Here is a 26,168-nt window from a genome sequence, read left to right on the forward strand (position 1 = left end):
AAAAAAAAAAAAAGAAAGAAAAAAAAAGAAAATCTTACTGAAGGAGTAACTGCTTCCATATATTGCCTCCACAGAGACAGCCTCATCCTGTTTAAAAGTAACAGCATCCCCAGAAGTGTTGCAATTTATCCACTCTGCTTCACAGCTGGCTTACCTTGTAAATACAAGAAGTTTTTCATTGTTTCTGAACTGAGCTAACTAAGGGGAAGCATACTACCAAAACACAATTGCTTTGTTTATTTCACCTCAATATTTGTAGGTTGTGATAAAGTTGAACAGTGCTTATACCAATCTGTGACAAAGGAAAATGTCAAGATACCCTCTTTCACTGTGTTAAAATTCTCCCACAATCAGTAAAATCTGGTCGGTGGATGATGGTTAAAATGATTTCTTTGTAGGCAACTTAATGAGTAGAGCACTCTGACAAATACCAAAGGATACAATTATAACACTGCTGCCACAAAGTTCTGCCACCGATCAGAGTTCTCTGTTACACTGAGTTATTTCAGCCTCATTCTTATGCCCTCTCTGAAATCACAGTCTACCAATATAACCTCATGAAACAGAGAGCACACGAGGAGTTTCTCCCATTGCTCATTTGAGATGTGTAAGAGCTGTCAAGCTGCTGCACGAACAGAGTGAGTTAATTATTCCCTCTGTCTGTGTATTCCCTTCCCACTAACATATTAACCCATCTGCTAGCACCTGTCCTTTATTGCTAAGTGGATGCTGAAAGTGCTGGCAGGTTGGCGTCAGCATGACACTGCAGGTCTCCAGGAAGGTACCTGGTGGCTCATGGTACTTCTAAAATGTTGAAGTTTTTTTCAAGCTGAGTTTGGCATCAGCCATTTTTAATAACCAATTCTATTTGCACGGAGAACTGAAGAGCAGTGTCTGGTGTGGGCTTGCAGAAAGGCCAGCCCAGGTATTGTGCTTCAGCCCATAGAACACAGTCTACTGTAGCCAATGGTGGCTCATGAGGTCAAGGCCATGACAAGGAGCAGACAGCCTTTCATTCATTCACCAGAGAGGTGACCTAAGAGGAGAAGAGAGATTCACAGGGATCTATGGATCCAAAAAAGAGTAGGGCCATAAATGTTTCACAAAAAAGAACTAGACCTTTGATGCTGCAGTAATTGGTCAAGTATCTCACAGGCCTTACAAAAGCTAGTGTCAGATCCTTTAAAAGTGCCTATGGTGTCTAACTGCTACTGATTAAGCTTGGCTGTGTGGAAATGGCCTGAAATACCTTCTAAAATCTGTCCCATGGGAGATGGTCTTTCCACTTGCCTTCACTGTTCACTTTATTTCAGGAAACCAGTGTGCTCACAGAGGTGAAAGGCAGACTCACTGCTCCAGTGGGGAACACCAGCGCAGAGTAGAGCTGGATTGGGCTGGTGCCCTCAGCAAGGATGCTCTCCAGGAACCTCTTTGCCTGCAGGTTTACCTAATGGGAGAGGACAGAAGCTATTTACAGCTAGCTGATAACGAAAAAGTACTGCCTCTTTCAAGGAAAAGATGGCATAAAATGTAAATTTAATACTAGTTTTCTGATCCTCTGCATCACTAAACACAAGTATCAAGGCTTGAGTTTAAACACTGCTTCTCCCCTTCTTGAACAAAGGTTTTGGGGAAAATCTTGTGCTTTCAGGTACATGGGTCATTATTTTAATGGGGGATTGCATAAATTAGAAAAGGGCAGGCAAGGGGAAAGGCTAACAGAGAGAAAGGCTACAAAGGCCAGGTGCTACACATAAAGTCCATAGCTTTTCTTAAGTATTTCTTCAGCTTGCTTACTTTTTTCTTCACTTGTGGAGAGCTCTCATTAATATATTAACATACATAGATTTATATGTATATGCACTTCTGTCTGTACATTCACTCACATGCCCATTCAGGTCTTGATTTTGCTACAATGTGGAGTTAGAGAAGACATAGAATTCTCTGTGCTCTAGTAGGGAAATCTGCTCCTCATGACTCAGAGCAGATGACTCGCAGCTGGCCTCCATACAGACCTGGCTTGCATCTCCTGCTGCCTCCTGCCACCTGCTCTGTGTCGTGCTCAAACACTGCGATGAGGCTGCTGATGCTCTCCTAGCAGGAGCTGCTCTGCCTTGTCACCATGCTCCCCACACTCATGATCAGGGCAAACGTGGTACACCACATGAAGTCTTGTAAAACTCCATCTGACAGTGGTTTCACCACTGTTTTCCTTTGATGACGAAGAGAGGAGGAAAGCAAATACCTCACTTTGTCTGCCTGCCGTCAACCCAAATAGCTTAATAAATGACTGTACTTCCTGTTTCTTTGCATCATAGGCATCATTCCTCTTGTGCAGTTTGGAATCTAGTGATTAACCTGAACAGCAGCAAAGATTCATTTTGGACAAGTACCGAGAAACAAGAAAAAATTTCTTTGGAGGCTCTCTCCTCTCCCCTCCAATAGAGCTAACACTCACACACATTCTTTCTATCCTTTTGCTTTCTTGCCTTAAATGCTGGCACATCCCTTCTACCTTTCCTTGAAAAACAAATAAACACAAAAAAAACAGGAATTTGTGCTTCTGTGTGAGATAGTAACAGGACCTGGGACCATGTCCCAGAGACCAGAAATAATCTTAGTTTTGTTGGATTGCTTACTGGCAACACTAAAAAGTCTCAGGAGTCTTCAAGCAGGTGTGAGAGGTGAAGTGAGAAGGCGTAACATTAAAACTGGAAGCAAATCCTGTGAGATTTTTAGGAGGAAATTAGCATATGGTTTATATTATGATTAATCCTGTCTTCTAACAAACTTACCTCCTTAAGATCCTGGGGGAGCCAAGCTGAGCTGTTTCCCTTGCCAGAGCCAGTGAGTTCACCAAAAGGAATGAAAATGGGAGCGTGGGTTTCAGTGGAGCTGGGGGATTTCAGCCTGTTTGCACGTTGTTTGCTCTCTGTCACAGACTTTGCAGCAGCTTTGCTTTCTCAGGATTTGCAGAGGGCGGTAATTTTGTTCAAATGCAGAGCTAACTGCAAGTAGAACAGTGAGTGGGCGTGCATACAAGGAGCTGCACAGAGAAAAGCATGTCGCTGAGCTGTGAAAGGAGCAAACATCACTGAGGATAGCAAAATAAATAAATAAATAAATGAGAAAAACGTTAGAGCAGGAACTGTGTCCCTCAGTTGGGATGAGGAGCCTGAAGATGATGGGTGGAGTCTGGATGGAGTTGGAAGGCACAGGCAAAGATCAGAGAGGCCTACAAAAGAGAGGTGCAGCCCTTGAAGAATCTGCCTTTGACAGCACAGCAGGTGACAAAGCTTGTGATGGACTGTGTTGTAGGATCCTTGCCTGGGCAGCTGTGTGCACCCATAACCCCAGGTACAATCATTGTGTCTGATGGTACCTCACTGAAAGAGAGACACCACACAAGATTTCAGTGGCTTGAGATTTTACAGGGAAAGCGAAGCACAGAAAGTGCTGGAACCTCCACTGAAAATGTCAAGATTACTCCATTTAAAGCATATTTGTGAGAAATATAAGCCCAGAGATTACCTGTGTCCAGATGCATTAGGCAGATGGGTTGCAGCGAGGACTTTCTACACGTCACTAGTTCAGGATCATCTTCGTGAATCATTAGCTCACACAGAACCATCATCTTTTGGTCCACATAAATACCAGCATTGATGGTTTCTCTCTGATCACTTTCTCATTCAGGTACCTGATGTCCCTATTTAGATGTCCCTAGTTTTTTTTTAGGGGGAAGTAATGGAAAGATGAACAGTCCAATGGAGCAAAGAAGTGGTTACACATATATCCTTATAGGTTTCAGGGCAAAGTAGTTCTAAAAACCAAGAGCAGAGTGCCAAAAATCCCACCAGTCTTTCCTGAATGCCAATAACCCAAACCATTCCTGACCTCCTAGAGTTTCACCAACTCAGTTGCAACCTCTCGTTTCCTCCCCTGAGAAAATGTAAAAGTAGATAAAAACATTCACGGCATTTTAAGTGGAAAGCAGTAAAAAGAAAACAAAACATCATCAATGCATTTACTTGAATGTAATGTTTTTCAGCTCCTGAATTTAATGCAAAAGGTTTTGCCTTCTTTTGAAGACAGAGCATAAGTTTTGTTATTTCAAAACATAGTACCTGTGTATTATTGCAGTTGGAAGATGTGGTTCTGAATTTTGATCCTGTGTGCTGCAGAGTTTGTGCAACTTCTTTTCTGCCTCAAGGTTACAGAGTTGTTCAAGACTTAGGTCAAGAAGGGTGCAAAAGGATTGTTACAGAAAGAGACCCTCCTTTCTAGCAGTGTGTGGAACAACCATGTTCCTTTATATTCGGAGAAGTGAGGTGGCTGGAGAGATGCAGCCTGTAGCTCAGCAGCCATGCCAGGGTGAATAACCACCTGCTACAGTGGCTGCTCTTCTGAGGTCATCTGCAGATCACATCAGGTCATGTTTCCTGCTTAAAAGCGGCATTTTCTGAGGCATTTTCTTATTTCCCCTTATGAGGAAAGCCCTGCTGTAATAGCATATCACTTGCATAAATATAAACCAAATTAAGGAAAAAATAATTTTTTTTTTTTAAAGAAAGAAAGGAAGAAAGAAAAAGCATACTTTTAAATCTCAGCTGTATGTCTAATCAAGTATTTCAATTCCTTTCTGGCACAAAGGGTTTCACCAACACCCACAGGAAATCAATCAAAGCCTTTAGCAGAAGGGTGAAGGAGGGGAGATTTGTCTCTAATCTCATTCCCGCCTACTGAGGGCCTACTCCAGCCACCGAGAGCAGCAACATCATTGCTTTCAGTGTTCCTCTGGAAAAATTAAACACTTGGCATGTGTTATTGTGACGCCCACTGCCCTCACCCCAGCCGTGGGTGGACTGAGGCAGTCTCTTGCCCTGCTTCAGCTTCCCAAGCATCAGCAGCAGAGGCACTTAAAAGCAGGGACCTGCTCTCTGTCTCCCCTGCTCTTGCCTTCATAGCAAATCCTGTTCCTTCTTTTCCACACTGCCTGTAACTACAGCATGGTGGTGACAGAACAAGGGAGAAGTCAGCGTCAGTGGGCACAGGAGAAGCATGGATGCATTTTGGAGACCTTCCAGTCAGTGCTATGAGAGGGAAGCAAGTCTGCTGCTTAATCCTGCCCACATTATTCCCCTGTAGTGCCCTGCAGTGTGGTCCCATGAGATCTCAGAGCTGGTCCCCTCACCCATCTGCAGCCCCTCTGCTTAGCAGGCCTGAAGAGGTGAGCCCCAAGGAGCACCAGGCAGGGCAGACCTCCCGGCTGGTGGGTGGCACAGGGATGGAGGCCATTCCGGGCCTTGCAGCCTGGCATTTGCATCTACAGAAGCCATGCTAGGTTCATTGAAGGTGCTTGTCACCCCAGATGCAACCTTGGGTTTCAACCCAAACTTTGTTCTTGTCTGTGGTGGGGACCTTTCATGTTTTAGATTGCTTGGGGTTTTCAGTGACAAGTCTGGACACGGTGGCCAGTTGCTGGTCCAGACTCCAGATAACCCTAGCAAATCAAATTAAAATTACGTGGAAACAAAGCACTGGCTTGCTCCTTCAGCAGGCTTTCCTGCACAAATCCCCAGAGAATACAACATGGCTATGCTGCTGGGCAAAACACAAGATCTCCTTTGCTTTTCATATAAAGTGATAAGAGAAAGAAAGGAGCAGACGTAAAACAGTCCCTTATCAAATCTAGATGTCTTCTTTTTTGGGGTTTGTTTTATTTTCCTTTTAGAAAATCCCTTCCTTTCTGACTCTACCAACTTCACACTGGTAGACTTAAAAGTTCAGAGCCAACTGACAGAAATATCCCAAACATCAATTCTCTCATTGCTACAGGGAGTTTTGAAGAAAGCATAAAAATGAAAACTGTGGAGAATTTTAACCAATCTGTTGAATGCTTTACCTGTTAACACAATAGACGTGTTAATAAGAAAGAAATCAACCAGACAGCTGCATTTCACTTCTGTTTTTCTGTAAGTTCTTCTTGGACATGCAGTGATAAACAAACTCCAATATATATATCAACTGAGGGAACCCAACACCCTTGTCAGTAAAAGGCCTCTAAATCTTCTTCATGTCTATGCATCTTTAAAAAGAACACCTCCCCACACCCTGAAAAAGGCAAATGAATAAACAGATGGGGGATATATCGAGATTAATTGCTGGCTACAAAATGTTTTGGCTCTGTAAAGATCTATATGACTGCAAATACCTTTTGTGATGGGATGTGGAGATCTTGGTTTCTAGAGTTCTTGCTTGGGTCTGAGAGGTGAGTAGTTGCTGTGCTGCGTGCTATGGGCTTGAAAGGGAGGTTGTTTCAAGTCACCGCTGATAGGCACGTGTGTCTGCAGCAGTGGATGGCTGTTGTATATATGGGATGTTGGTGAGCGGCGGCAGCATAAGAGCTGGCTGCTCCCTCAGGGCTGCCATGGTTTCCCACAGTCATAGCTCTGCTCATCATGACACTTCAATGGCACTTTGCAAGTTTCTACGCACTCATTAGTGTCATTGGGAGGAAATGGTGTATGTAAAATTGAAATGTTTTGATGCTTTGCAGATTAAGTATTTCAAATGCTTAGAGTAACAATTCATCCCAACTTTTATTTGAGTTTGTTTCTAAAGAAGAAATTTATTTGTATATTTTTAATTATATTTTCCTTTAAAATGCTCTCAGCACTAGTCAGAATAAGCATTAAGAAGCCTATAATGCAGCTTGCTGCAGTGCTGGGCACCATGCTCAGATATCCAATCTGTAATCTTCTGTTAAACCCTCCAGGTTTTAATATAGGAGAGAAATATCACAAGGAACCGCATTGTTGAGTATTGAAAAACACTCAAGTATCAAAAGCACATGCCAAAAAGGACTTTTATAGGAAGGAAAATTACATCTGATCCCAAGAGCACTGTCATCAGCATCATTAAAGGGCACCACCAACATCATTATCTCAGGCCAAGATCTGGTCCCTGATCACCTTCTTCACTAGGACACTTCCAGTGCTTTCTTTTCTTGTTTGCCAGTGTTATTTAAATGCAATACTGGAGATGAGATTTTTGATGGTAACGGCACTGCAAGATTATTGCACCTTGCACTGTTGCTTCTTTCTGTGCAGGTCAAGACTATACATTCTTAAGTGCCTTTCTCTTGAAGGCAATAGTCAGTGAAGAAGAAGCAGAACTTTTTTTCAAGAACCTAAGCAGGTTTGAAATGTTTTCCTTATGATCTGGTCATCATCAGTCTTGATCATCACCAAAGAAACATTTTGCAAAGGCTTTGGGTAGACTGCCCTATAACTGTTATTGATCCACTATTCTTTTCTCTTTTTCCTTTTTTTTTTTTTTTTTCCCCCTCCTCTTTTTCTTGTTACAGTTGAAACTACAGAAGAAATAGCAGCAGATGCCTTGCAAGACTTGTACAGAGCCCTGGAGCAGGCCAGCCTTTCTCCTTTAGGAGACCACCGGATTTCCACTAAGCTGGAGTACAGGAAATCTTTTATAAAGAGATGTAGCGATCCAGTAGTTAATGAAAAACTGCACCAGCTGCGAATTCTGAAAAGCACTTTAAAGGTGAGATAAATGGGAGGAAAATCCTGCCTTAAGGTTGGATCTGCCAGTATTGTATTCAGAGATTAATTGTGTGTGGCTGGAGCTCAGGTTGAATGTGATCTGTGAAATGTGCAAGGAAGATATGTGTAACCACTGTTCTTGAAGCAGAGGAAAATGTGCCTTGGGAGAGGAGTCAAAGGGAGGGGAATGTTTTAATTTGTGCTCAGGTAAAATCTCAGCTCTTCCTCCAGCTTCTACGGCATCATTTGACACCAGATTAACAGAAAAGAACTTAACCACCTGTTTTGTCCCTGAAAACTTTCATTTATAAAAATGCATTTACTCCAGAATTGCCAAAGTCTAAAGTGAAGCACGGTCACTTTTGGAATGATGCGGTACCTTTTAAAACATTTTATTATTTTCTGATTACTGAGTTTGTCTGGGAATGAACTGTGTGCTCGGTTTCTGCATAGACCAGTGGGATCACTGTGTTTAATCAGAAGGATTGATTAAATAAATAGATAGTGGTAATGATGGATTTGAAGATTTTTATCTTTATTGTAAGTGCAGTGAAGCTAATTTGACCTCCCTGTCAGCTTCTTTATTCGTTACAGCAAATCTGTACTGTTAGAGATTTCAGCAAACAATATGCTGGATTTCCCCAGGGTCTCTGTTAACTGTATTAAATTACTACATTTTAAGTCACTAGATAATTGTACAGTGGATTTTCTAACAGTTTTTATCAAAGAGAGTTTTACCAGCATTAATTACTTTGGTTTTCCATCACCTAGAGAAGCATTTAAGCAATATTATTTTCATGCTGTGAGACTCCAGCCCTGAAGAAAGTCTTTTCTATGTTTAACTTTTTGCACTGTATCATCTCATTGAAGGCAACTGAATGAACCAGGGTATGTGAGTCTTTGCTAGATTGTAGACTGATAGCAAAAAGACAAGGTGCTCAGGCTTTCCATGTAATTTTTACAGGAGAAACTGAAGCAAAATCATAGCCACCTCAGATATGCAGAACAGGTAGGAAATTCACACAGAATCTCTGCTGTTGCACCTTGGTGGAATCCTTCATGCCAACAGTATGTTAGAGTTGCTAATCTGAAATATAAAAAATAACACATTTCTTGATACTTGCAGGAATTACACAGCCTTGCTGCTGTTCCATATCAGCAGCTTATCATCATGCTTAATTGCCTTTCTTGCTAGCATTTACTGATACCTGAGTTACATTATGCCAGTGGTTTTCTACAAATGGAATTGTTTTCTCTCCAGGGTCTTCTAAAAACAGCTCATCCCTTTAACCCAGCAGATGCTTGTTTTCATACTTCTCTGTATCTTCTTTCTTTTAGACCAAGCAAACATAATTTGTTTATTCTCTTTCCATGACACATATTTTCTGAACTAGTCACCAATCTTATTTGGACCAGAATGACATAAATAATTGACAGTGCAATGCCAGCAAGTATCAAAGACAGATTATTGCTGTTTCTTGCATATGGCAACAGTGCAACGTGACGTGTGCCTGTTTTGCAGAGGCATCACGGTAACTCATTAATTGTTTCTAGCTCCATCCTAGCTCACCTCTGCTATTGTACTGGTAGTAGCATTTATCAGGAGCTACTGCTGTTAGCTAATCAATTGTACCCCATTTTGATCAATGCCATTGAGTTCTCCTTCCTGAATATGTTCACTTGCACTTGCCCATTGGATTTGGTGTTCTGAACTTTCCCTTAATTCATTAAAATGATTAGTAATCTGTACAGCCCTCTAAGTTGGTTCTAGCTCACACCACCCATAGGCTATCTGTTCCATCAGCAATGGAAAGACCTTTCTGCTTTCTTTGTCCTGACATAGCCACAAAACCATTCTCTTCAGCAAGTATGGCAGTGCTGGTTTGTGTGTACAGGTGACAACCTGCAAGAAGCACGTTATGGCAGTTCATGCAAATATATGGTAACTGAGGAATTCCAAAGGTTATCTTCCTCTGGTTAGCCACAGCTGTTCCTGAAATTGAGTATTCTAGCATATAGCATTAATTAGCTACTGATTGCAAAGCATGAAAAATACCTTTAAACATACTACTTGTTAATGACATCTCTGACCCTTCTGATAACTGTTCCACCAACATGAGCTGACATTGCTGAATACTTCCCTTAACATGCTCCCTAGAGAGGTTTACCACATTTGCAGAATAAACATGGCAAATGTCAGTTAGAAGTGAGGTCTGTGAAACCCATCTGACATGGGGAATAGAGAAGTTCCTGGTGACCAGACCATGCCTACACAAAGGAGCAGTGCTGGATCTTGCCTGTTACTTGTTCTTTCAGGCTCAAGGCTGGTGCATCCATCTTCCACCACTAATAAAAACAGTGAGCAGCTGTGTGTGTATCTGCAGCTTGCTCTGACCCATGCTGGCTGCTTGTCATCTCTCAATAAGCTAATCACCAGTCAGTGATTGGGATACAGCCACATCCCCTGCCCCCGTGACAAGTGGGGAGGTGCCAACAGCTGTGTTAGATTTTACCCATTCCTGCATTCTGCTTGCCACCACCATGGTAGGAGAAGGTAGCAGCCAGCCACCCCACAGCATGAACTGCTGGTGAGGACATTACCAAGCTGAAGATTCCTAGCACAGGCATTTGCTCAGGTGTCCCCATGACAGGCCCTGTAAAAAAGGCTTAGCTCTGCTGGCGGGCGAGGGGCCATCTGTCTGCATCCCACGCACAAACACGGTATTTCTCATGCTGATCAAGAAGAGCAAACAGATGGCGCTTGGCAGCATGAAACCGATCCTGAAAATTAAAGCAGCTAGTAGTAAACAGCTCAGGGCTTTTTTTTTTTTTTTTTTTTTTTGTAGGAGCTGAACAAGGGGTGAGAGGGGAGTAGGGGCCATTGCTGAGGGTGTGGGACAAAGTGAGGAGTGCCCAGTCCTGCAGGGTGATGAGTGACATCATGGAAAGAGGCTGCCACATATGAGCAGTATCACAGCAGCCCTGTTTCCCAGACCTCTGTGGCATCCTTGCTCCCACCCTACCCATGCTGTTTGCTCATTGCCCACACTGACTCTACTTGTCTTTCTTCTCCCACAGGCCAGAGAAGGAGAAGTAGCCATTATAGACAAGGTTCTGGATAATCCAGCTTTGACATCTAGAGACTTTCAAGAATGGAAACAAATATACTTTGACATCTTTTTGGACATCTGTCACAACAGCACCCCGAGGGGCTCTGTTAATGGCTCATCTGAGGTTGACGCACTTATAGCTTCCTTAGCGCACACGCACTCCTACATTGAAACACATGTATAAGGGACCCTCCATTTGCTACACTCCGAGCCTTTAAATAAGTGCATATATTAGGTTTTATATCAATATGTGGGACTTCTAGTAAATTATCTTTTAATGTCTCTCAACTGTGTGAAGTACACTTTTAATGGTCTATGATACCATGTCTTTAATGAGGATTTGTGTTTTTTATACACTACCAATGCTCCACCTGTGTTTACCTTCTGTGAAATAATGAACATGAACTTTAACTATTAGATAGAAGTATTTAAAAACATTTTTTGGAAGACTGTGGCCTTCACGGAGGAAGTTTCGCAGGCTAAAGGTTTTGTTATTGAAGGTTGCTTTTACAATGATATTTTTTATTACATAATTCCAGTATTGTATTGCATTTTTGGAGTGCAGGTACTATTTTGGTGGCAGGGGAATAAAAGAAAAATTATATTTAATGAGAAACTCTAGGAGTTTTCTTACATAACAGGGAAAAAGTGTAATGCAGTGACTGTGTTTCCATTTTGTTGAATACAAGAGGGTGAAAATCAGCCCACAATAATGACTAATATGAATTTAAGTATTAAACATTTAGGTTTTATTTCCTTGTACTTTTTAAAATCCTGTTGCTAAGGTTTTCCGTCAGTGCAAAGGGATACTGGTCTGTATTCTAATTAAGACAAAATTAGGTGTTGCTTGTCTTTTAATCATATTTGGTTGGATTAATTTTTTAAACAAAAATTAGTCATGGTACTATCATTTATGCTGCTTTTGTACTAAACGGATAGGATTTTGCAAAAGAGAAGAAGAAGACTTTGAATATCCTTGATAACTGCATTTCTATTGCCCAGAAAAGCAGCAGTGGAAAAGGTTTCCAACAAAATGCCCCCAGCCTGAGAGGCTTTGAAAATTCCCACAATAGTAAAGGAATGAATACAATTTTTCAAGTACTCTCCTCTGTGTTTTTTGAGCTGTGAAATTTGGCTGTATTGTACTCGGGGGGAAAAGTATGATAGGAACAGAGTTAAGCACAGAACCTGAAAATAACTGAGAGCTTGGAAAGTCTTTGCTCTGCCTCTGAATGTCTCTGGATCCTGCTGAGTTCACAAGCCAACAGAAGGGTTTTAAACTTCACTGAGAGTTGGGATTTGCTGCAGAGTACACAGTGAATATAAGCAGAAATATCTCCTTAGATTAAGGCACACCTCTGAAATAGGGAAGTGAGAGGTAAAACATCATCTATTTACTCTTTGTGCTCTTGTTTTCAAAATGCAATCAGAGCATGACAAAGCACTTGTGCTGCTTTTCAGAGTTTTGCTGCATAATTTAGGACTTGAGACATAGCTTGATAATGCTCATGCAAGAGGGCACAGCCTCCTTTATTCTTTCTGCAGTGAGTTGTAGGTTTAGCTAACTTTTGACTATTGCCTGTACAGCTCAGTGAATGTACTCCAAACTTCATGAGCTCTGGTATTTCCTGGCAGTTATATCCATGATGAGATGAAGGAAAGAACAGTCAGATTTATTTATTTGCTCTCTCTTTCTTTCTTTCTTTCTTTCTTGTTACTTTATTTGCATTCATTCCTTTATCTTTCTTTCTTTTCTCCTTCTTATCCTATTGTATTCGGATTGCAAATGTTTTGCAGATTTTGCACAATTGTACAGAAGAGTGGCCTTTCCATAGCCCATTTTCAGTAATCCTATATATTCGAGTCAGTATGGATCATATATTAACGACATTTGTATCGAATTCTAGATCCAGTGTAATATTTGTACCATTTAGAAGAATATTGTTTGTATAAACTGAACATTTATTTACTGCATGTACTGACTTGTATATTAAATTTGTGAGGTTTTTGTACATTTCTCTTAAAAATGCTTGACTTGAAATGGGTTGTGCTATTGTTCCAAGCATTTAGATTCTCTTGCTACTGTTTTACTGGACCAAAAGTAAATATATTCATATAAAACCTCTTTATATCTGATGGATGTATATGCACATTGTGTAGTTGATTCCTTGTCAAAACCAAGGCAGCTCAGAGGACTTAGATCTGTTGCTATGCAACAGCTATTCTGCCTGCACTTTACATTAGTAAAGTCAGCTTGATTGCTTTAAAGGTGAAAATTAGACATTGCATTTTTTAAGCTAGTCTAGTGACAAAGAACATGTGTCCTATCCATTGTGCAGCCTTCTTTTAAGACTATTAAATGTTCTTCTATATATATTTTTATTGTATTAACTCAGCCTAGGAAGGGAACACTGTAAAATGAAGTACAATAAATTTAGCTTTTAAATGAACATCTCTGATTCAAGTTTCAGTTTACTGCATACAAAAACAGTGGCATCTGACCACATTACCCACATTTCACAGATCAGCGTGCCTTCAAGTCCCTTGGCAATTGGGCAGTGTCTGCAAACTCAGCTAGCATGGCCAAAAAGAAGTAGGACTGTTGAGGGTTGGTTTGTAGGCCGTAGGTAGACTCAGAATGAAAGCCTTCTGCTGCATTCCTTCCCCTTTGCACTCCTTGGTGAAAGTAAACCTGTTTGCTCAGTTCTCTCAGGTTCAGTAATGAACAATTTTACCGTTATGATCAGGTACAATAAAGCAATGTATGCTGTTGAGGTAAGTATCGGGGCATTAGGTACAGCAACTCCTGAAACGTGTCACATGGTCTTGCAGTACATACATCAATTCACCTCTGGCCATCTAAGTTCACACAAGGCTCGGACACATGAGAAATGTACTGTACCAGTAGTGTTTCTTCAAAATAATACAAAATAATCATCTGAAAGGCATGCCACAACAAAGGCTGCTCAGAGAGAAATGGCTTCTATGAAACAAGCACTGTTTTAGCATATGGCCATAACTGAGGCTACATTTTAAAAAATCCACACTTTCTGTCCAGTAATTTCATGCTGTTTAGCTAAGGTACTCCTGCCTAGTATGTAGCATATCAAATAATACCTTTCCTTGGCACTGCTTGTTATTAGCTCTTACAGGCATCAATTTTTTCATCTTTATACATCTCACTTTCACTTTGTTTAGCCATACCCTAGCAATTCAATAGCACTTACCAACTGGGAAAATTACCCCTGATTAAGAAAAAGGAAAAGATGGCTTATATTTTTTAACCTTAGAATAAATCTGACTTGCAACAACTCTTAATTGCTATCTAGGTAATACTCTTCAAAAAATACTAGCTCCTCTCCTCCACATGTGCTACTTGCTACATCTTACAGTGAGGATGGCTTTCAGATCTACAAATTGCTGCACCTTTTCCCAGGTTTCAGCCAGTTTTCTTTGCCTGTTTCTACCCATTGTCTTGCTTATCACTGCAGAACCTCAACTCTGTCACATCCAGTGCCATTACAATTTTCTTCTTCCCCAGAGCTGCCCCACTGGCTCATCTCCCAGGTCTCTCATTCCATGATGCCTCAGCTCAGCAGTTCGGCAGCTTCTTTTGGAGGGTGTCGCTGCCTTGTTCCTCGGCCATCTCTGACAGTTGCAGCACCGCACACTGCAGCCCACACCAGGGCAGGGGGGCTTTGCAGATCTCCTCCCAGCTATCGTTGTCAATGTCGTAGCCAACCACGTCTTGTGTGGGGACTTCCCGCGAGTCTTGCCATTTCTTTCCCCCAATGAGAAGAGCTGTTTCTTCTACAACCACCAGACCATAGCAAAATCGGTCATAGATAAGTGGCCTCAAACGAGTCCATTGGTTTTGATCAGGATCATATCTTTCTATTTCAGAGAATGGTTCATATAAACCTAAAAATGTGAATACGGCTTCTCTGATTGTTGCCATTTGATGTCCAAACCGAGCAATGCTCATGGGGGCTTGTTTCACCCATTGCCCTTCAAGTGAACTCAGAGAATATAAGTCCTTGCTCGTGCTGGCTGGTTCTGCATATTTGCCACCTGAGATGTATATAGTACTCTTGCAAGTGGCACTCGCATGACCATGGATCTTGCATGGCAATTCCCTGGCCTTTGTCCATCTGTCCCGGCTGATGTTGTAGACTTCCACAGATGAATGCAGACACCCATTCTCACCCCGTCCACCAATGGCAAAAATACTGTCACTTAAGACACAACAAGAAAACTGGCATCTCTTTTCCAACATGCCCGTGATTTGAGTCCATGTGTTAAACCTTGGATCGTAGCGATGGACATTGTTTGTAACTGATAAGATCTTGTCACTGTTCGGGTCGCCTGAAGCTTTACACTCTACTTCTCCCCCCAAGACGTAGAGGAAGTTCCCCACTACACACACACTGTGGTTCTGTACCCCATCACACACCTGTGTGAGAGCTCTCCATTTGTGGTTGTAAACATCGAAAGCCACCACTTCAGTGATGAGACCCTCACTTACTGTCCCTCCCCCCAGCAGGATGATCCGAGTTTTCTGGTTCCTCATTGTGGTGGACTTATCCTGCAGGACTGGCTGTCTGAAAACTGATGTATGGTAGTTTATTGCTTTAATGATCAGGCATTTGATACTTGCAGTGAGGGGCACTTCTGACTGTGTGTAAATTTTCCTCAGGTCTTCCACCGGGATAAGACCATATCTTATGTGTTCCAAAAGGCTACTTCCGTGAATCGACCTGGATTTATCCTGCTTCAGCCACAGCAGCAGAAGATCCAACAGCCTAGTTTCCTTCACCATAGGGAGATCTGGTGATTCTACCACCGCTAGCAAAGTTGTGAAATTCAGCTCAAGCAGCCCTGCCAAATCCAAGTCCAGCAGCTTCCAGAGGTTGTTGACAATGTATTTTTCTGCTGCAGCTAGGGCATCCGGCAGGTAGTACCTCCTGGCAACATTGGCAGAGAAGCAGCAGTTCTCCAAGGAGAGGTTGTTAACCAAGTACTGATTGCACAAGCCAATGGCATCAGTCACTTGCAAGTAACTCGCAGCTTCTAAAGTCTCCTCCAGACTTTCAAAGGAAAGAGGCAGAAAGGAAGTGTAAATGAAATCCAGGACGTGCTGGAGACCAATGGGTGAGACAACTTGTAGTTGAATCACACTGGCTTTAGACTCCTGTGTGTAACTTTTGAACATGGCTCGGAAATAGTCACTGGAGCATGCCAACAAAGACTTGTGTGCAGGAAACTCATTTTCCTTCACTTTCAGCAAAATATCGCACAGAAAGCCCTCTGATCTCAGGGTCTGATACTGAGAGAGCACGGTGGTGCAGTGTGCTTTGCAGTAGGACAGGAAGTAGCTCATTGTAGGTAATGCAGTGCTTTCTGCTTGACTAAGTTACTCAAGTAAAAATGGAATTAGACTATGAAACAGATGCCTTAATCAACAGCCATCGTATGAATGCCAACCAGACCTCCAGCTGCTAGAGAAAAACCCAACCAAAAAAAAAAAAGTCTCTTGCCTGGCAGAGAGTTAGTAGATTTACAGAGAATTCAGTGCATTCCTTTATAGAAAAAAACTGCTGAATGTCATTAACAGCTGTAATAACTTTTCTCACCTCCGCTGCTTGTGTAGGGATGAATGAATGGTCCACGGCTGTGCTGAGAACTTGTTTGGCTGGCCATCAGGTGACAGATGAGGGAGCTAGATGACAATCCCAACAAGTGGCACTTTGTGTCTGCTCAACCGTCGCCCTCGGCCCTCTTTGCTCCTCAGGCAGCTCAAGTAATAGATCCTCTCTGCCTGCCAGCGCATGGCTTGGGGCAGAAGCAGATGTTTTATCCTCTGTTGTGTATGTCTCAGACTCCGATAAGTTCAGATCACGCTACACCCAGGACAGCAGCCCCTTTCTGTCCTCTTTTCACGCTCTCTCAGCTGAAGATCAGGTCAGCACCCGGGGATTATTTTGTGAAGGTTTCCTAAGACAATAAATCTCTGCCTGGGAGGCGCTGAGACAACCAAAATATCTCGGTTGGTCACTGGGCCAATCCAGCCCATTGCATATCTGGGCCCCGCGGCTCACATGACTCAGGCAGGGCTCACAGCTACCAGAATAGCTGTGGGTGCCCAGCCCCCAGCCCCCCCCCTACCCGGCCAGGATCCAACTGCCATGGGCCGGGCCTGGGGCGGGCTGCAGCCCTCAGCAGGCCCACAGCCCAACAGCCAGCCTGGGGCACCCAGAAGGGAAGCACGAGAGCAATGCATCTGCATGCTGGAGTCAAAATAGAGCCCTGCTTCTGCCAGAGTGGCCCGAGGGCTGGGTACCAGCTGGAAGCAGAGCCCATGCAAGGGCTTTCTCGTTTTCAGCTTGTCCCAATTAAAAACACATACAGGGATTCTCTCTGATTTTCACCTGGGCCTTCCAGGATCTAATTTCTACCAGGAATAGTAGCTCTGGGCAGACTATACATGCTGATTTCTTACAGCTTTCCTTTCATTTTCTGTTTGTTTGTTTGTATCTCTGGTAGCGGTTTGCAGGAATCTCCCTTTGACACTTCTCTTTCCAGGTCGAAAGCCCTCAGGATTTGCAAAGTGACAGGGTAGGTGAATACCAGCATTTTGCTGCCAGCAGGCTTGAGGTAGAGGAGGATCACACAGGACTGATAAATCTCACCTACTACTGAAGCCAAATGTAAAGCCTTTCTACCACACTTTTAAAAATATTTATGTGTTTTAGTGAAGTTTATCAAGGGATGTAATCAACTGGTTTTGGGGATCTGAATGAATCCCAGCTCAGACCATGTATGCCATGCTGCTCCTCTAGGGAACACAAGCTGTCTTGGTAAACAGGCTGATACCTGTGCATGCTCTGCTCTATGTGTGGGGGAGGATTCTGAAAATGTCATTCTTCATTGCTGCATACTTCCGTACATTTATCTCCTGTTTGAACCCACTTTCCATCATCACATTAGAGAACAATAATCAGGATCATGTGTCAATATGGACACTAGATACGATATAGGAAAGGGACGCTTTCTCTCTTTCTCAGTGGGATTGCCTGCATCCATGTCAGCATCATTCTGAATCCTTTCAGATGCTGTGACCAAAGCTATATAGCTTAGGCCAAGCTTCATTTTTCAGCTTTATCTATTTTGCATGCAGCAGATGCTAAGCACCTTTGCTACCCATTTGACAGTCATGCAGCCAGTGCAATACAGAGCTGACCAAACTGGCTTTGTATCACTGGTGCAATGCAAATCCAGCACAAAGGTACTCAGGTACCAGCTGCTCAGCAGGGCCAGCATGGGTTTAACAGGGCCTGATTTAACACCCGTGCCAGATAAGCAGTTACTGTAATGGTATGAAGATTGGTTATGCAGTTCACTCTCATACCTCCTCCATCTTCATGGCAAGCTGGATAATGGAAATAGTAAGAATCATGATCCATATAAAGCTGTTTATTTGCTTGGAAATTTATTATTGTTTCTTTTCAGTTATAATTGAAACAAAGTGAAACTCTTTCCAGTCCCTTGCTCTGGAATGACAAAAAAAAGATTATCAGTGACAAAATGAGGTTTCTCCCTGCTTCACTTTTTGGCAGTTAGCTTAGTCTAACTTAGGAGCCCTCCTTTAATCAACAGACAAATTATATGCAGGCAGCTGCTCAGATCTCCAGCACCTTTGGAGGAATTTTTAATATCCATTAGTGAGAGAACAGACAGTGACTAAAAAGCAACTAATGAACCTGGGAACACCACCTAGAAGTATGTGGGATGTAGTCAAATCGTGATCTTATTGTTATCCATAATTTGGGGGATCAGATCTAATTTTTGACTCATTAGATGTTGCTTAAAATTAGGGAAACATTAGTATATAAGTGATGTATGCTTTGCTGAGAATAGATAATACGTTTATACTCGTGAGCATCATTTAGGCTTTAAATTAGGTTTAGACTTCAGATTTTGAATATATTCTCTGTTTAAATCATTGCTATTGTGCAGTAGATAGTCTGCAATAAAGAATATTCTAGGGGTGCACTGCAAAAACTGTTGGCTTCCTTTTCTTCCCATAAAAGGCTGGAAAATGTTCTGAATTGCTGTACTGTATTCCATTTAATCTTACAAGTAGGCCATCGGTTAGTAAACACTTCAATTACCATTGTAAATGTTCCCAATTATTTTTTGAGTAAAGGTTATAAAAAGAGTTGTACAAGTAAAATTAGTATCATTAGTAACAAGTGGCTTGCTGCAAAATATTCATTACAGAAATCTACAGTGAAGGATTTCTAAGCTACATTTCATACCAGAAGGAAATCAGTGCAATCCAGAGTACAGCACAGCAAAAGGTTCAGCTGTTTAACAGTGTACCGCATCAACACGTACAGCAGAAGTGAGCCAAATGACTAATGGCATATGATGCTGTAGAATATAGGCTTTCCAGAAACTACTGCTAAGAAAGATTATATTGATTTAAGTTGTCTTGTAAAAATCACTGGGCTGGAGTTTGTATTTCATCCTCGAATAATCATACACAATAGTATTTGGGTCACCCCATCTATTTAAATGCAAGGATGTTTGGACTGGGAAAGCATTCTGTAGAAACAAAATAGTAAGGGACACGAAGGAGAAATTTCCTTGCAGCTAAAAGCAATGTATCGTGAGATGCTGTCTGTATATGAAAGCATAGGAAAAAGTCTGACATCTTGGGTGTAGGGTCAAGAGGCAGAACAGGGATTCCAGCAAAAACCCACTGCATGAAGATGCCTGCTAAGCCATGGCTGTGTGGCAGTTTTCTGTGGGTTTTTGTGGAAGAGGGGAAAGGTCAAAAATGCTGTTGGCACCTTTGAGATCAGGGATAAAAATCTCCAAAGCTGCTGGACTAACAGTAACAACACTGATATGAGAAAGTCAAAGTGCATCCAATAGTAAGAGGCAGTATGAAATAAAAGCCCTTAGATCATCTGTATCTCATTTGTTTCTTTTCTTTTTGAAGGTTCCCTTTCACTTGCCCCCAACAAAGACAGAGGCAGTTATGGCTCCTATTGCTCTCCTGCTGTATTAGAGGTAAATTTCCCTGGGGAACTAAACAAACAAAAAAAAGAGTTAGGGAAAGTTTTTAACCTGGGCTGTTGCCTCAGAGCATCTGCAGTGGGATGAGTCAGACAACGCAGCTGCAGAATAATGAATGTGATCGTGTTTTTCAACCAGCTCACTTCAGAGCAGCTGTACTAATAGTCTGTGCAGTGTTTCATGATTGAGGGAGGTTTTTACCTGCTGCCTGGAATGTTCACTTCATGTTTTGCATCCAGTCCTTTCTGTTCCCTTTGTGCAGGCAGAAGTGCATGTATTGCAGCTGGATGAGAGAGATCTGAAGTTCCTTTCCTAAGGGTTCTTCTGTTCTGCATCTTCTCAAAGACTGTGATGGCCGCTGCTCAGTGAGGACAAGCATGGATCTCATGGAACTGGGTTCCCAAGAATTGTGTACTTGGGCAAAATTGGGATCTTCTGGATGCATGACCACTAACGGCAGCTTGGCATGTCCAGTCTACTTTGATGTGGTCTCTGCACTCCTAAAGATAGATACACATGCCCAGTATAAAATAATTACAACTGTGGACCCTTACCTCAGGGTTGGGATTCAGCTCTTCTGCCTTCTTCCATTCCCTAATTCACATTCGAGCAACTGCTTTTTGTTGCTTAGCAAAGTAAAGGTCACAGTGTAATCACCTTCTGTTAACATTGTTGATTTAGGAGATAATGAGAGCCTGATGTCCATGCTCAATTGATCACTAAGAGTGTTCCTAGAATGTGTATTCTACTTCATTGTTATCATTAGCATCAACAGTATCTTGGTGTCTCCAGATTCAGTTGCCTCCACAGTCTACAAGTCAGGCTTTACCACTGGGACAGAAGGGACTGCAGCTGCACCTGCTAATATTCATAAACACTTGTGTTTGTTTCTTACCCACTTGAGAGGTGAGACCACCTAAGTCCTTGCACTGGATGAAGTGCAGCTGGAATTAATTACATATTTTACGGGATGGACAATGAATGGTAAACCAACAAAGTCTATGGAGAGCTTTTTTGTCTCAGTGACATTTGACTGAATAAAGTCACCCTGGAATGTTACAAAGGCATCGATGGGATGTGTTTTATTTATGTATTTATCCTTCTAATCATAATGAGTTACAGAGTGGTGTGTGACCAGCAAGTCTCACTGATCATTTGTGAGGCTGAGACCAGAGCCAGTCCATAGGAGTAAAGGTACAGGTAGCGGTACTCACCAGATGGAGAGAGATAGATTTTCCTCCATATGTGAAACACTCTCTAAATTCAACTCCTGGAAGAAATTTATGGATTAGCTATAGGAACTGATCTGCATATATAAAGTTTTCTTCTCCAGGCCACAGCAATGGAAATGGCCTCAGATACCTCCCCTCTTCCACACAAATACTGGAACAAGTATATAAGCCGGGGATAGCGGAGATCCAACACCCTTATCTCCAAGACTCTTGCTAAGAACTAACATACAGTGAGCTCTCTCAATATTTTTACTTCAGAGTTCTTGTGGTTGCAACAGTACAAATATAAGCTTCCTCAGAGCAGCAGCAATGCAAGGATTTCTCTGCCCAGAGGGGATAAAAATGAAACAACAAAAAAGTTCTAGTTAAATTAGCTAGAAAGGCTGAAGAGATGCTTTTCATCTCTCTTGTTAAAGGATTGATAAAAGTGATTCTCAAAGGGAGTAAATGAATTGTAATGTCATGGCCTGAACTGATGATTGTGCACCTGGTGATGGAAGTGGCGGCACAGGTGCAAGCAAGTTACCTGTTCTTCCAGTGTGAGCAAAACAGGTGGAACCTGGGTCCATCCCTCCCTAGGCTCATTTAAGGACTAGCCTCCAAAAGGAGATCCTCTTCTGTATGAGGGCTGCTTCTCAAGGAATGTTTGATGTCCAGAGGCCCTAATATCAGCTGGATAAGTTAACCTTCTCCTGTATGTGATTTATTATATTTTTTTATTATTATTTTAACATTCCTACTGATTTTCAGCCTGGTATTGCAATGAAATTATCAAAAACTATTTCACTACTTTTAAGGACCAACAGGAGTGAATAGGGTCTATGTTCTAAGCTACTGTGTTATGTACCTGGTATGACAATGTGTATATTGGCAGTTGTCAGGAGACCTCTGGGTATTGCCTGAAGTGGAGAAGTCATTGGTGTATGTGTGATTATCTGTTACACCAAAAGAATGAAACTGCAGACTGTTAAAGGAGAAAGCTTAGGGAAGATGGATTTATGGAAGTCACTGAGAGGGGAATGTGAAGCTCAAAAATTTCTGAGGAAAACCACCTTTTCAACACTGCAAAAAAATTTGTTGTCTCATAAGTGGCATACTTAATAAGGACAGAGTGTCTCTGAACAGGCACATGGGAAGTACGTAACATTAGAAGCTAGTAGCCCTTGGATAAGCTGCCCCAATCTTTCTGAAGTACCAAGCATGCAGGGCAAGCACTTTCTGTCTTGCATAGTGTGAGTTGGTCAGTGATTCCTTCTTACTTGGACTGGTAAATCTGTTCTTAGAGTGAAGAAACATTTTTTTGGGGGGGGGATGAGGGTTAGAGGATGCCCTCCAGGAGGCATCCATTCCTTCAGAAGAATTCAGAGTCCTCATATATGCAAAATCAGTCCAGCCTCATCCTTTTCCCATATCCAGAGGTAGGGCTGATGCCTAAAACCCCTTATTCTGATAGTAGTTGTGTCAAGGGTGAGGATGCAGATGAAAGTTGAAGTTATGTGAGAAAGACAGTCAAATGGAAATATCAAATTTGTGCTATAGTATGGTATCATACCTGCTTCAGTTTCTTTAGCCTGGCAGGTCAACACATTACTGGTACTTTTGATACTATGACAGCAGTGTGGTTGTTTACATCAACAATGACCGTACTGGCAGGGTAAGTCCATGACTTTTCTAGCCTTCTTCTCTGTATGAGCTAACAAGCAAGTTACTGTAGAAAGTTTCCTTAATTTGCACTGTGAAAATGATGTATCTGATCAGAGAAGACCTGATTTATGCAACATAAGTAGGTTTACATATGCAGAGGAGTAAATAATCTCAGTATTTACACTTTAATTTAGCTCATGGTAATATATGTGCCTGCGGCTCTGGCACAAAAAAAAAGACAAAATTAATATTGTAGTTTCAGAAACTGGGCATGAGGCAGGTGTCCAAGCCATCATTGTGCAGAGAGCTGCTTTGCATTGCTGCTATGCAGCTTTGTTACACTAACTCACTAACTGAGCCAAAGCTTTTCAAATGAAAGGTTGCCTTAAGTATTTTCTCTCATAATTCTCACCATCAGAAAAAGGAATCTTAAAATTATCACTGGGGTTGGGTGATTGCATTCCCTTGGGAAGAGATCACTCAAGTTCAGAAGACAACATGGCTGTACCCAATCAGTCGTAATATCCACTGCCTCTGCCTTTAATAAGCAAGCTACACAAACAAACTGTATGGTACTTTTACTACTTGTGGCTATGACTAAGAGACTATAAATGGAATAATAAAATTAATGTGATAATCATTGAAATTTTCTGTTCTTTTTTTTTTTTTTTCCAGGTGACTTTATTTACCTTGGACTAAAGAACATGTTAGAATTCTGACAGATTTTATGCAGGGTGTTACGTGTTTGCAATTTTCTTATAGCTAGATTTGTCATCTAATAACTATTTTCCAGTTGTAGGGATATAGAGGTTGGTTTTGATTTCCCTTGAAACCAATAGGAATTTTGCCATGAACTCTGGTACAGGCAGAAACATAATGTTCTTGTCACAGAGCAGTATCTGTCCCACATTAGTTTTTCAGCCTTGTATACCAGCTTTCTCACCTGATATGAGGACATGTTATCTCCCAATGGCCCTACTGGAATAAAGACTGTATTAATGATGAAGCCCTTTACAACTAAGCCCGTCATCTGCTATAAAAGAGTTGTTGATGTGTCTCTTCGTGGAGCGTGTTATTTTGCTTGTGTTAACTCTTAATATGTAGACAGTGCATCAGCTGCTTGCAAGGGCAGACTGCCCTAGTGAGTGCACTGTGAAGCAGGGGTAGAGCAGAGGAATAATCCCCAGTCAGACATTCCCAAGTTGAAGCCTGCACTGAATCTCTGGGGAGCAGTTCTCAACATGGGCCAGCGTTGTGTGTGTGCTTGCTGTCCTTGCTACTGATAACGCTTGCTTTACTGTAGATGCAGACAGTCTTGCAGGTTTGCTTCTCACTGCTTTTGGTAAAAAGTATGTTTTGATTTTTGCTGTTAGGCAGGTAGGAGCTTCTCCTGCTCTTGTCCATATTTTCAGAGAAGTTACTGGAGGAAAAGACAGCATTTATGCAGTCTGAATTACTGAATGATACCACAATCTCCAGAAAACAAATACTACTGGGTACTTAAGTTTCTATAACTGTTTGTGATTCCCCATACATTAAAACTACAAAGATGAATAGAAAGGCATCACTAAGCCATTAAAGAACAAAAGTGTTTAGGGAGGCAGAAAGAGCACTCAGAGGACTCACCATTCCTTTAGGCAGTTAAACAGTCTTTATGGCCATTCCCATTCACGACAGTGTCCTTTCTAGTTACTGAAATACCGTGATTCTGTTATCAAGGTGACACCACAGTGTCTGCCTTGGTTCAGGACAGCGCTATGAATGATAGATGCTTTAGAAACATTCAGAGAATGCTGGCAACTGCCCTCTCGTGAATCCACTGTTGTAAATCACTGCTGTTAAGAAATACAGTTGCTGTTAATTGTTTGGGTTTCTCCTAGAAACAAATATTTACAGCTTCTGGTTCACACAGTCTTCTAAAGGTCACAGATTCTAGCTCTAAGAGAAGACAAACTGTTCAACATTAAACTATTTCACATTGGCATCCTGTGTAAGCCTGTGCTGTCATAAAAAACAGGCATCACTATGGGACTCGTGTAGGACAGAGGAACAAAGTTCTCCATTCTCCTCCTGACCCATTTCAGCATGTTATTTTTAAAAGCTCATGTGCTCAGTGACTGAAAAAAAACCACCTTCCTTTTGCTTATCCTTTACATGGGGTGGATGTGTTGCATGCTAATGGTCTGCTGCGAAGTTAGAGTTACTTTCTGATATAGGTGAGAAAAGAACTTTTATCACATTGCTATTAGTGGGAAATTTTGCATTACAAAGATTAAAAATGAGCCTGGTTTTCCAAAACCGTTACAGCCCTTCTATGCACAACTATATGTAGTAGCTTATAGAAAAACTGCTTGTAGAAAACCTTCTCATCTTGGCTGCTGGCTTCATCTTCACTCCCCAAGATTATTAGAAAGACAAGAAAATGTTCCAACAGTTATTTCTTTTACTGAGTTTTCATTTCACTGTTATGAAAAATCACAACTGAGGGAATCACCAACGAAGATGTTAATAAATTCTAGGTCCTGACTCTTCACATGCTGTTCATTTGAACTGCGTAAAATTTCTAACAACACCAGCCACCCACATGGTCAACTCAACTGCTTGGCTGTGAAGGCAATAATGAACTGGAGAGCTAAGTCAGCCTGGTGCTGAGGATGATTTGGAAGCTGACAAACTTTTAATCATTTCTCCTCTTCCTTTTCTGTCTTGGTTGGTTTTGGTTAGTAGAAGTGTCAGAAGGTGAAGCTTCACATGACTGAGGGTTATATGACTGCTAACTCCATTTCTCCTGACCAGGATCATTTAGTTCTTGCTTGGATTCATCAACAGCAACTCATCTTCTTTTAAGAGCTATTATTTTTGTCATCTGACCTAGAAGAATCACAAGAGACTGTCTTTGTTTAAGAACTGCCTGCGTGCAAGTTAAGCAAGTATGCCTCAGGGAGTGTAAGCCACTGCCAGCATGGAAATTTATAGGATTGACGTAGTTTTCTTATTTGATTGCTCTACTCTTTGTTGCAAACTTCCTGCACAGGTATCAATTTTAACATTATGCAAACATGTTACATTTATAAAGACCAATAATATCAGCTTTAAATTAGGGTACACTTTCTAATGGTAGGCATAATAAAATGCTAGGACAGAGTGTCTAGGGAGGCTGTAGGATTGCCATTGTAAAGAGATAATTGCAATATGCTGTAAAGAATATACTTGGAATTAGGCAAGTATAGTTGCTTGTGCTTAGGGGCAAGGAGATGGGTTAGATGGTCTTTTGGGTTCTCCTGGGGGCTTTAGTCTTAAGATTTTCTGCTCATGTTAGACCTTAAATCATGAAGTCCTATGGATCATGAGGAGTGTGCATTAATAAGTGATTCACACAAGTGATTTTTTTCTAAATAGAGATACTTCTCTTAAAAACAAAAGCCTTAAACTGGAAAAAGCTTAGGATCATGCTGATGTGTGATGTTTTAGAGATGTTGTAATTGCTCCACTTGAAAAAATTTACTTTACTTTTTTTTTTTTAATTTATTGAGCAT

The 26,168-nt window shown here is 41.6% G+C and overlaps 2 protein-coding genes and 2 long non-coding RNA genes across 8 annotated transcripts in view; 1 reads left to right on the forward strand and 3 right to left on the reverse strand.

The window, feature by feature from the left end:
- Positions 1–7,368, reverse strand: part of LOC116652439 — a 9,373-nt gene extending 2,005 nt beyond the window's left edge. Inside the window, exon 1 of the long non-coding RNA XR_004305434.1 lies at positions 1,250–7,368. This is a non-coding gene — a long non-coding RNA (uncharacterized LOC116652439). The remainder of the gene's footprint in view (positions 1–1,249) is intronic.
- The window catches only part of CNKSR2 (connector enhancer of kinase suppressor of Ras 2), a 196,942-nt gene extending 183,811 nt beyond the window's left edge, over positions 1–13,131 (forward strand). For all 5 annotated transcript variants that reach the window (XM_015885338.2, XM_015885357.2, XM_015885347.2 and 2 more), the window contains 2 exons: positions 7,367–7,563; positions 10,641–13,131. In XM_015885338.2, coding sequence (XP_015740824.1) covers positions 7,367–7,563; positions 10,641–10,856 — 413 coding nt within the window. In that variant the 3' untranslated portion in view covers positions 10,857–13,131. The remainder of the gene's footprint in view (positions 1–7,366; positions 7,564–10,640) is intronic.
- On the reverse strand, positions 11,399–16,786 carry KLHL34 (kelch like family member 34). Its single transcript, XM_015885388.2, has one exon. It carries the CDS (start codon positions 16,050–16,052, stop codon positions 14,265–14,267), a length of 1,788 nt encoding a protein of 595 aa, XP_015740874.1. The 5' UTR covers positions 16,053–16,786; the 3' UTR covers positions 11,399–14,264.
- A 3,369-nt stretch (positions 16,787–20,155) lies between these two features.
- LOC107324935 lies at positions 20,156–24,352 on the reverse strand. Its single transcript, XR_001559586.2, has 3 exons — positions 24,259–24,352; positions 20,971–21,026; positions 20,156–20,256 (listed from the first exon to the last, which is right to left on the reverse strand). It is a non-coding gene; the product is annotated as an uncharacterized LOC107324935 (long non-coding RNA).
- Between the last annotated feature and the right edge of the window lie 1,816 nt (positions 24,353–26,168).

The sequence above is a fragment of the Coturnix japonica genome, chromosome 1 (genome assembly GCF_001577835.2).
Source record: "Coturnix japonica isolate 7356 chromosome 1, Coturnix japonica 2.1, whole genome shotgun sequence".
NCBI classification, from domain to species: Eukaryota; Metazoa; Chordata; class Aves; order Galliformes; family Phasianidae; genus Coturnix; species Coturnix japonica.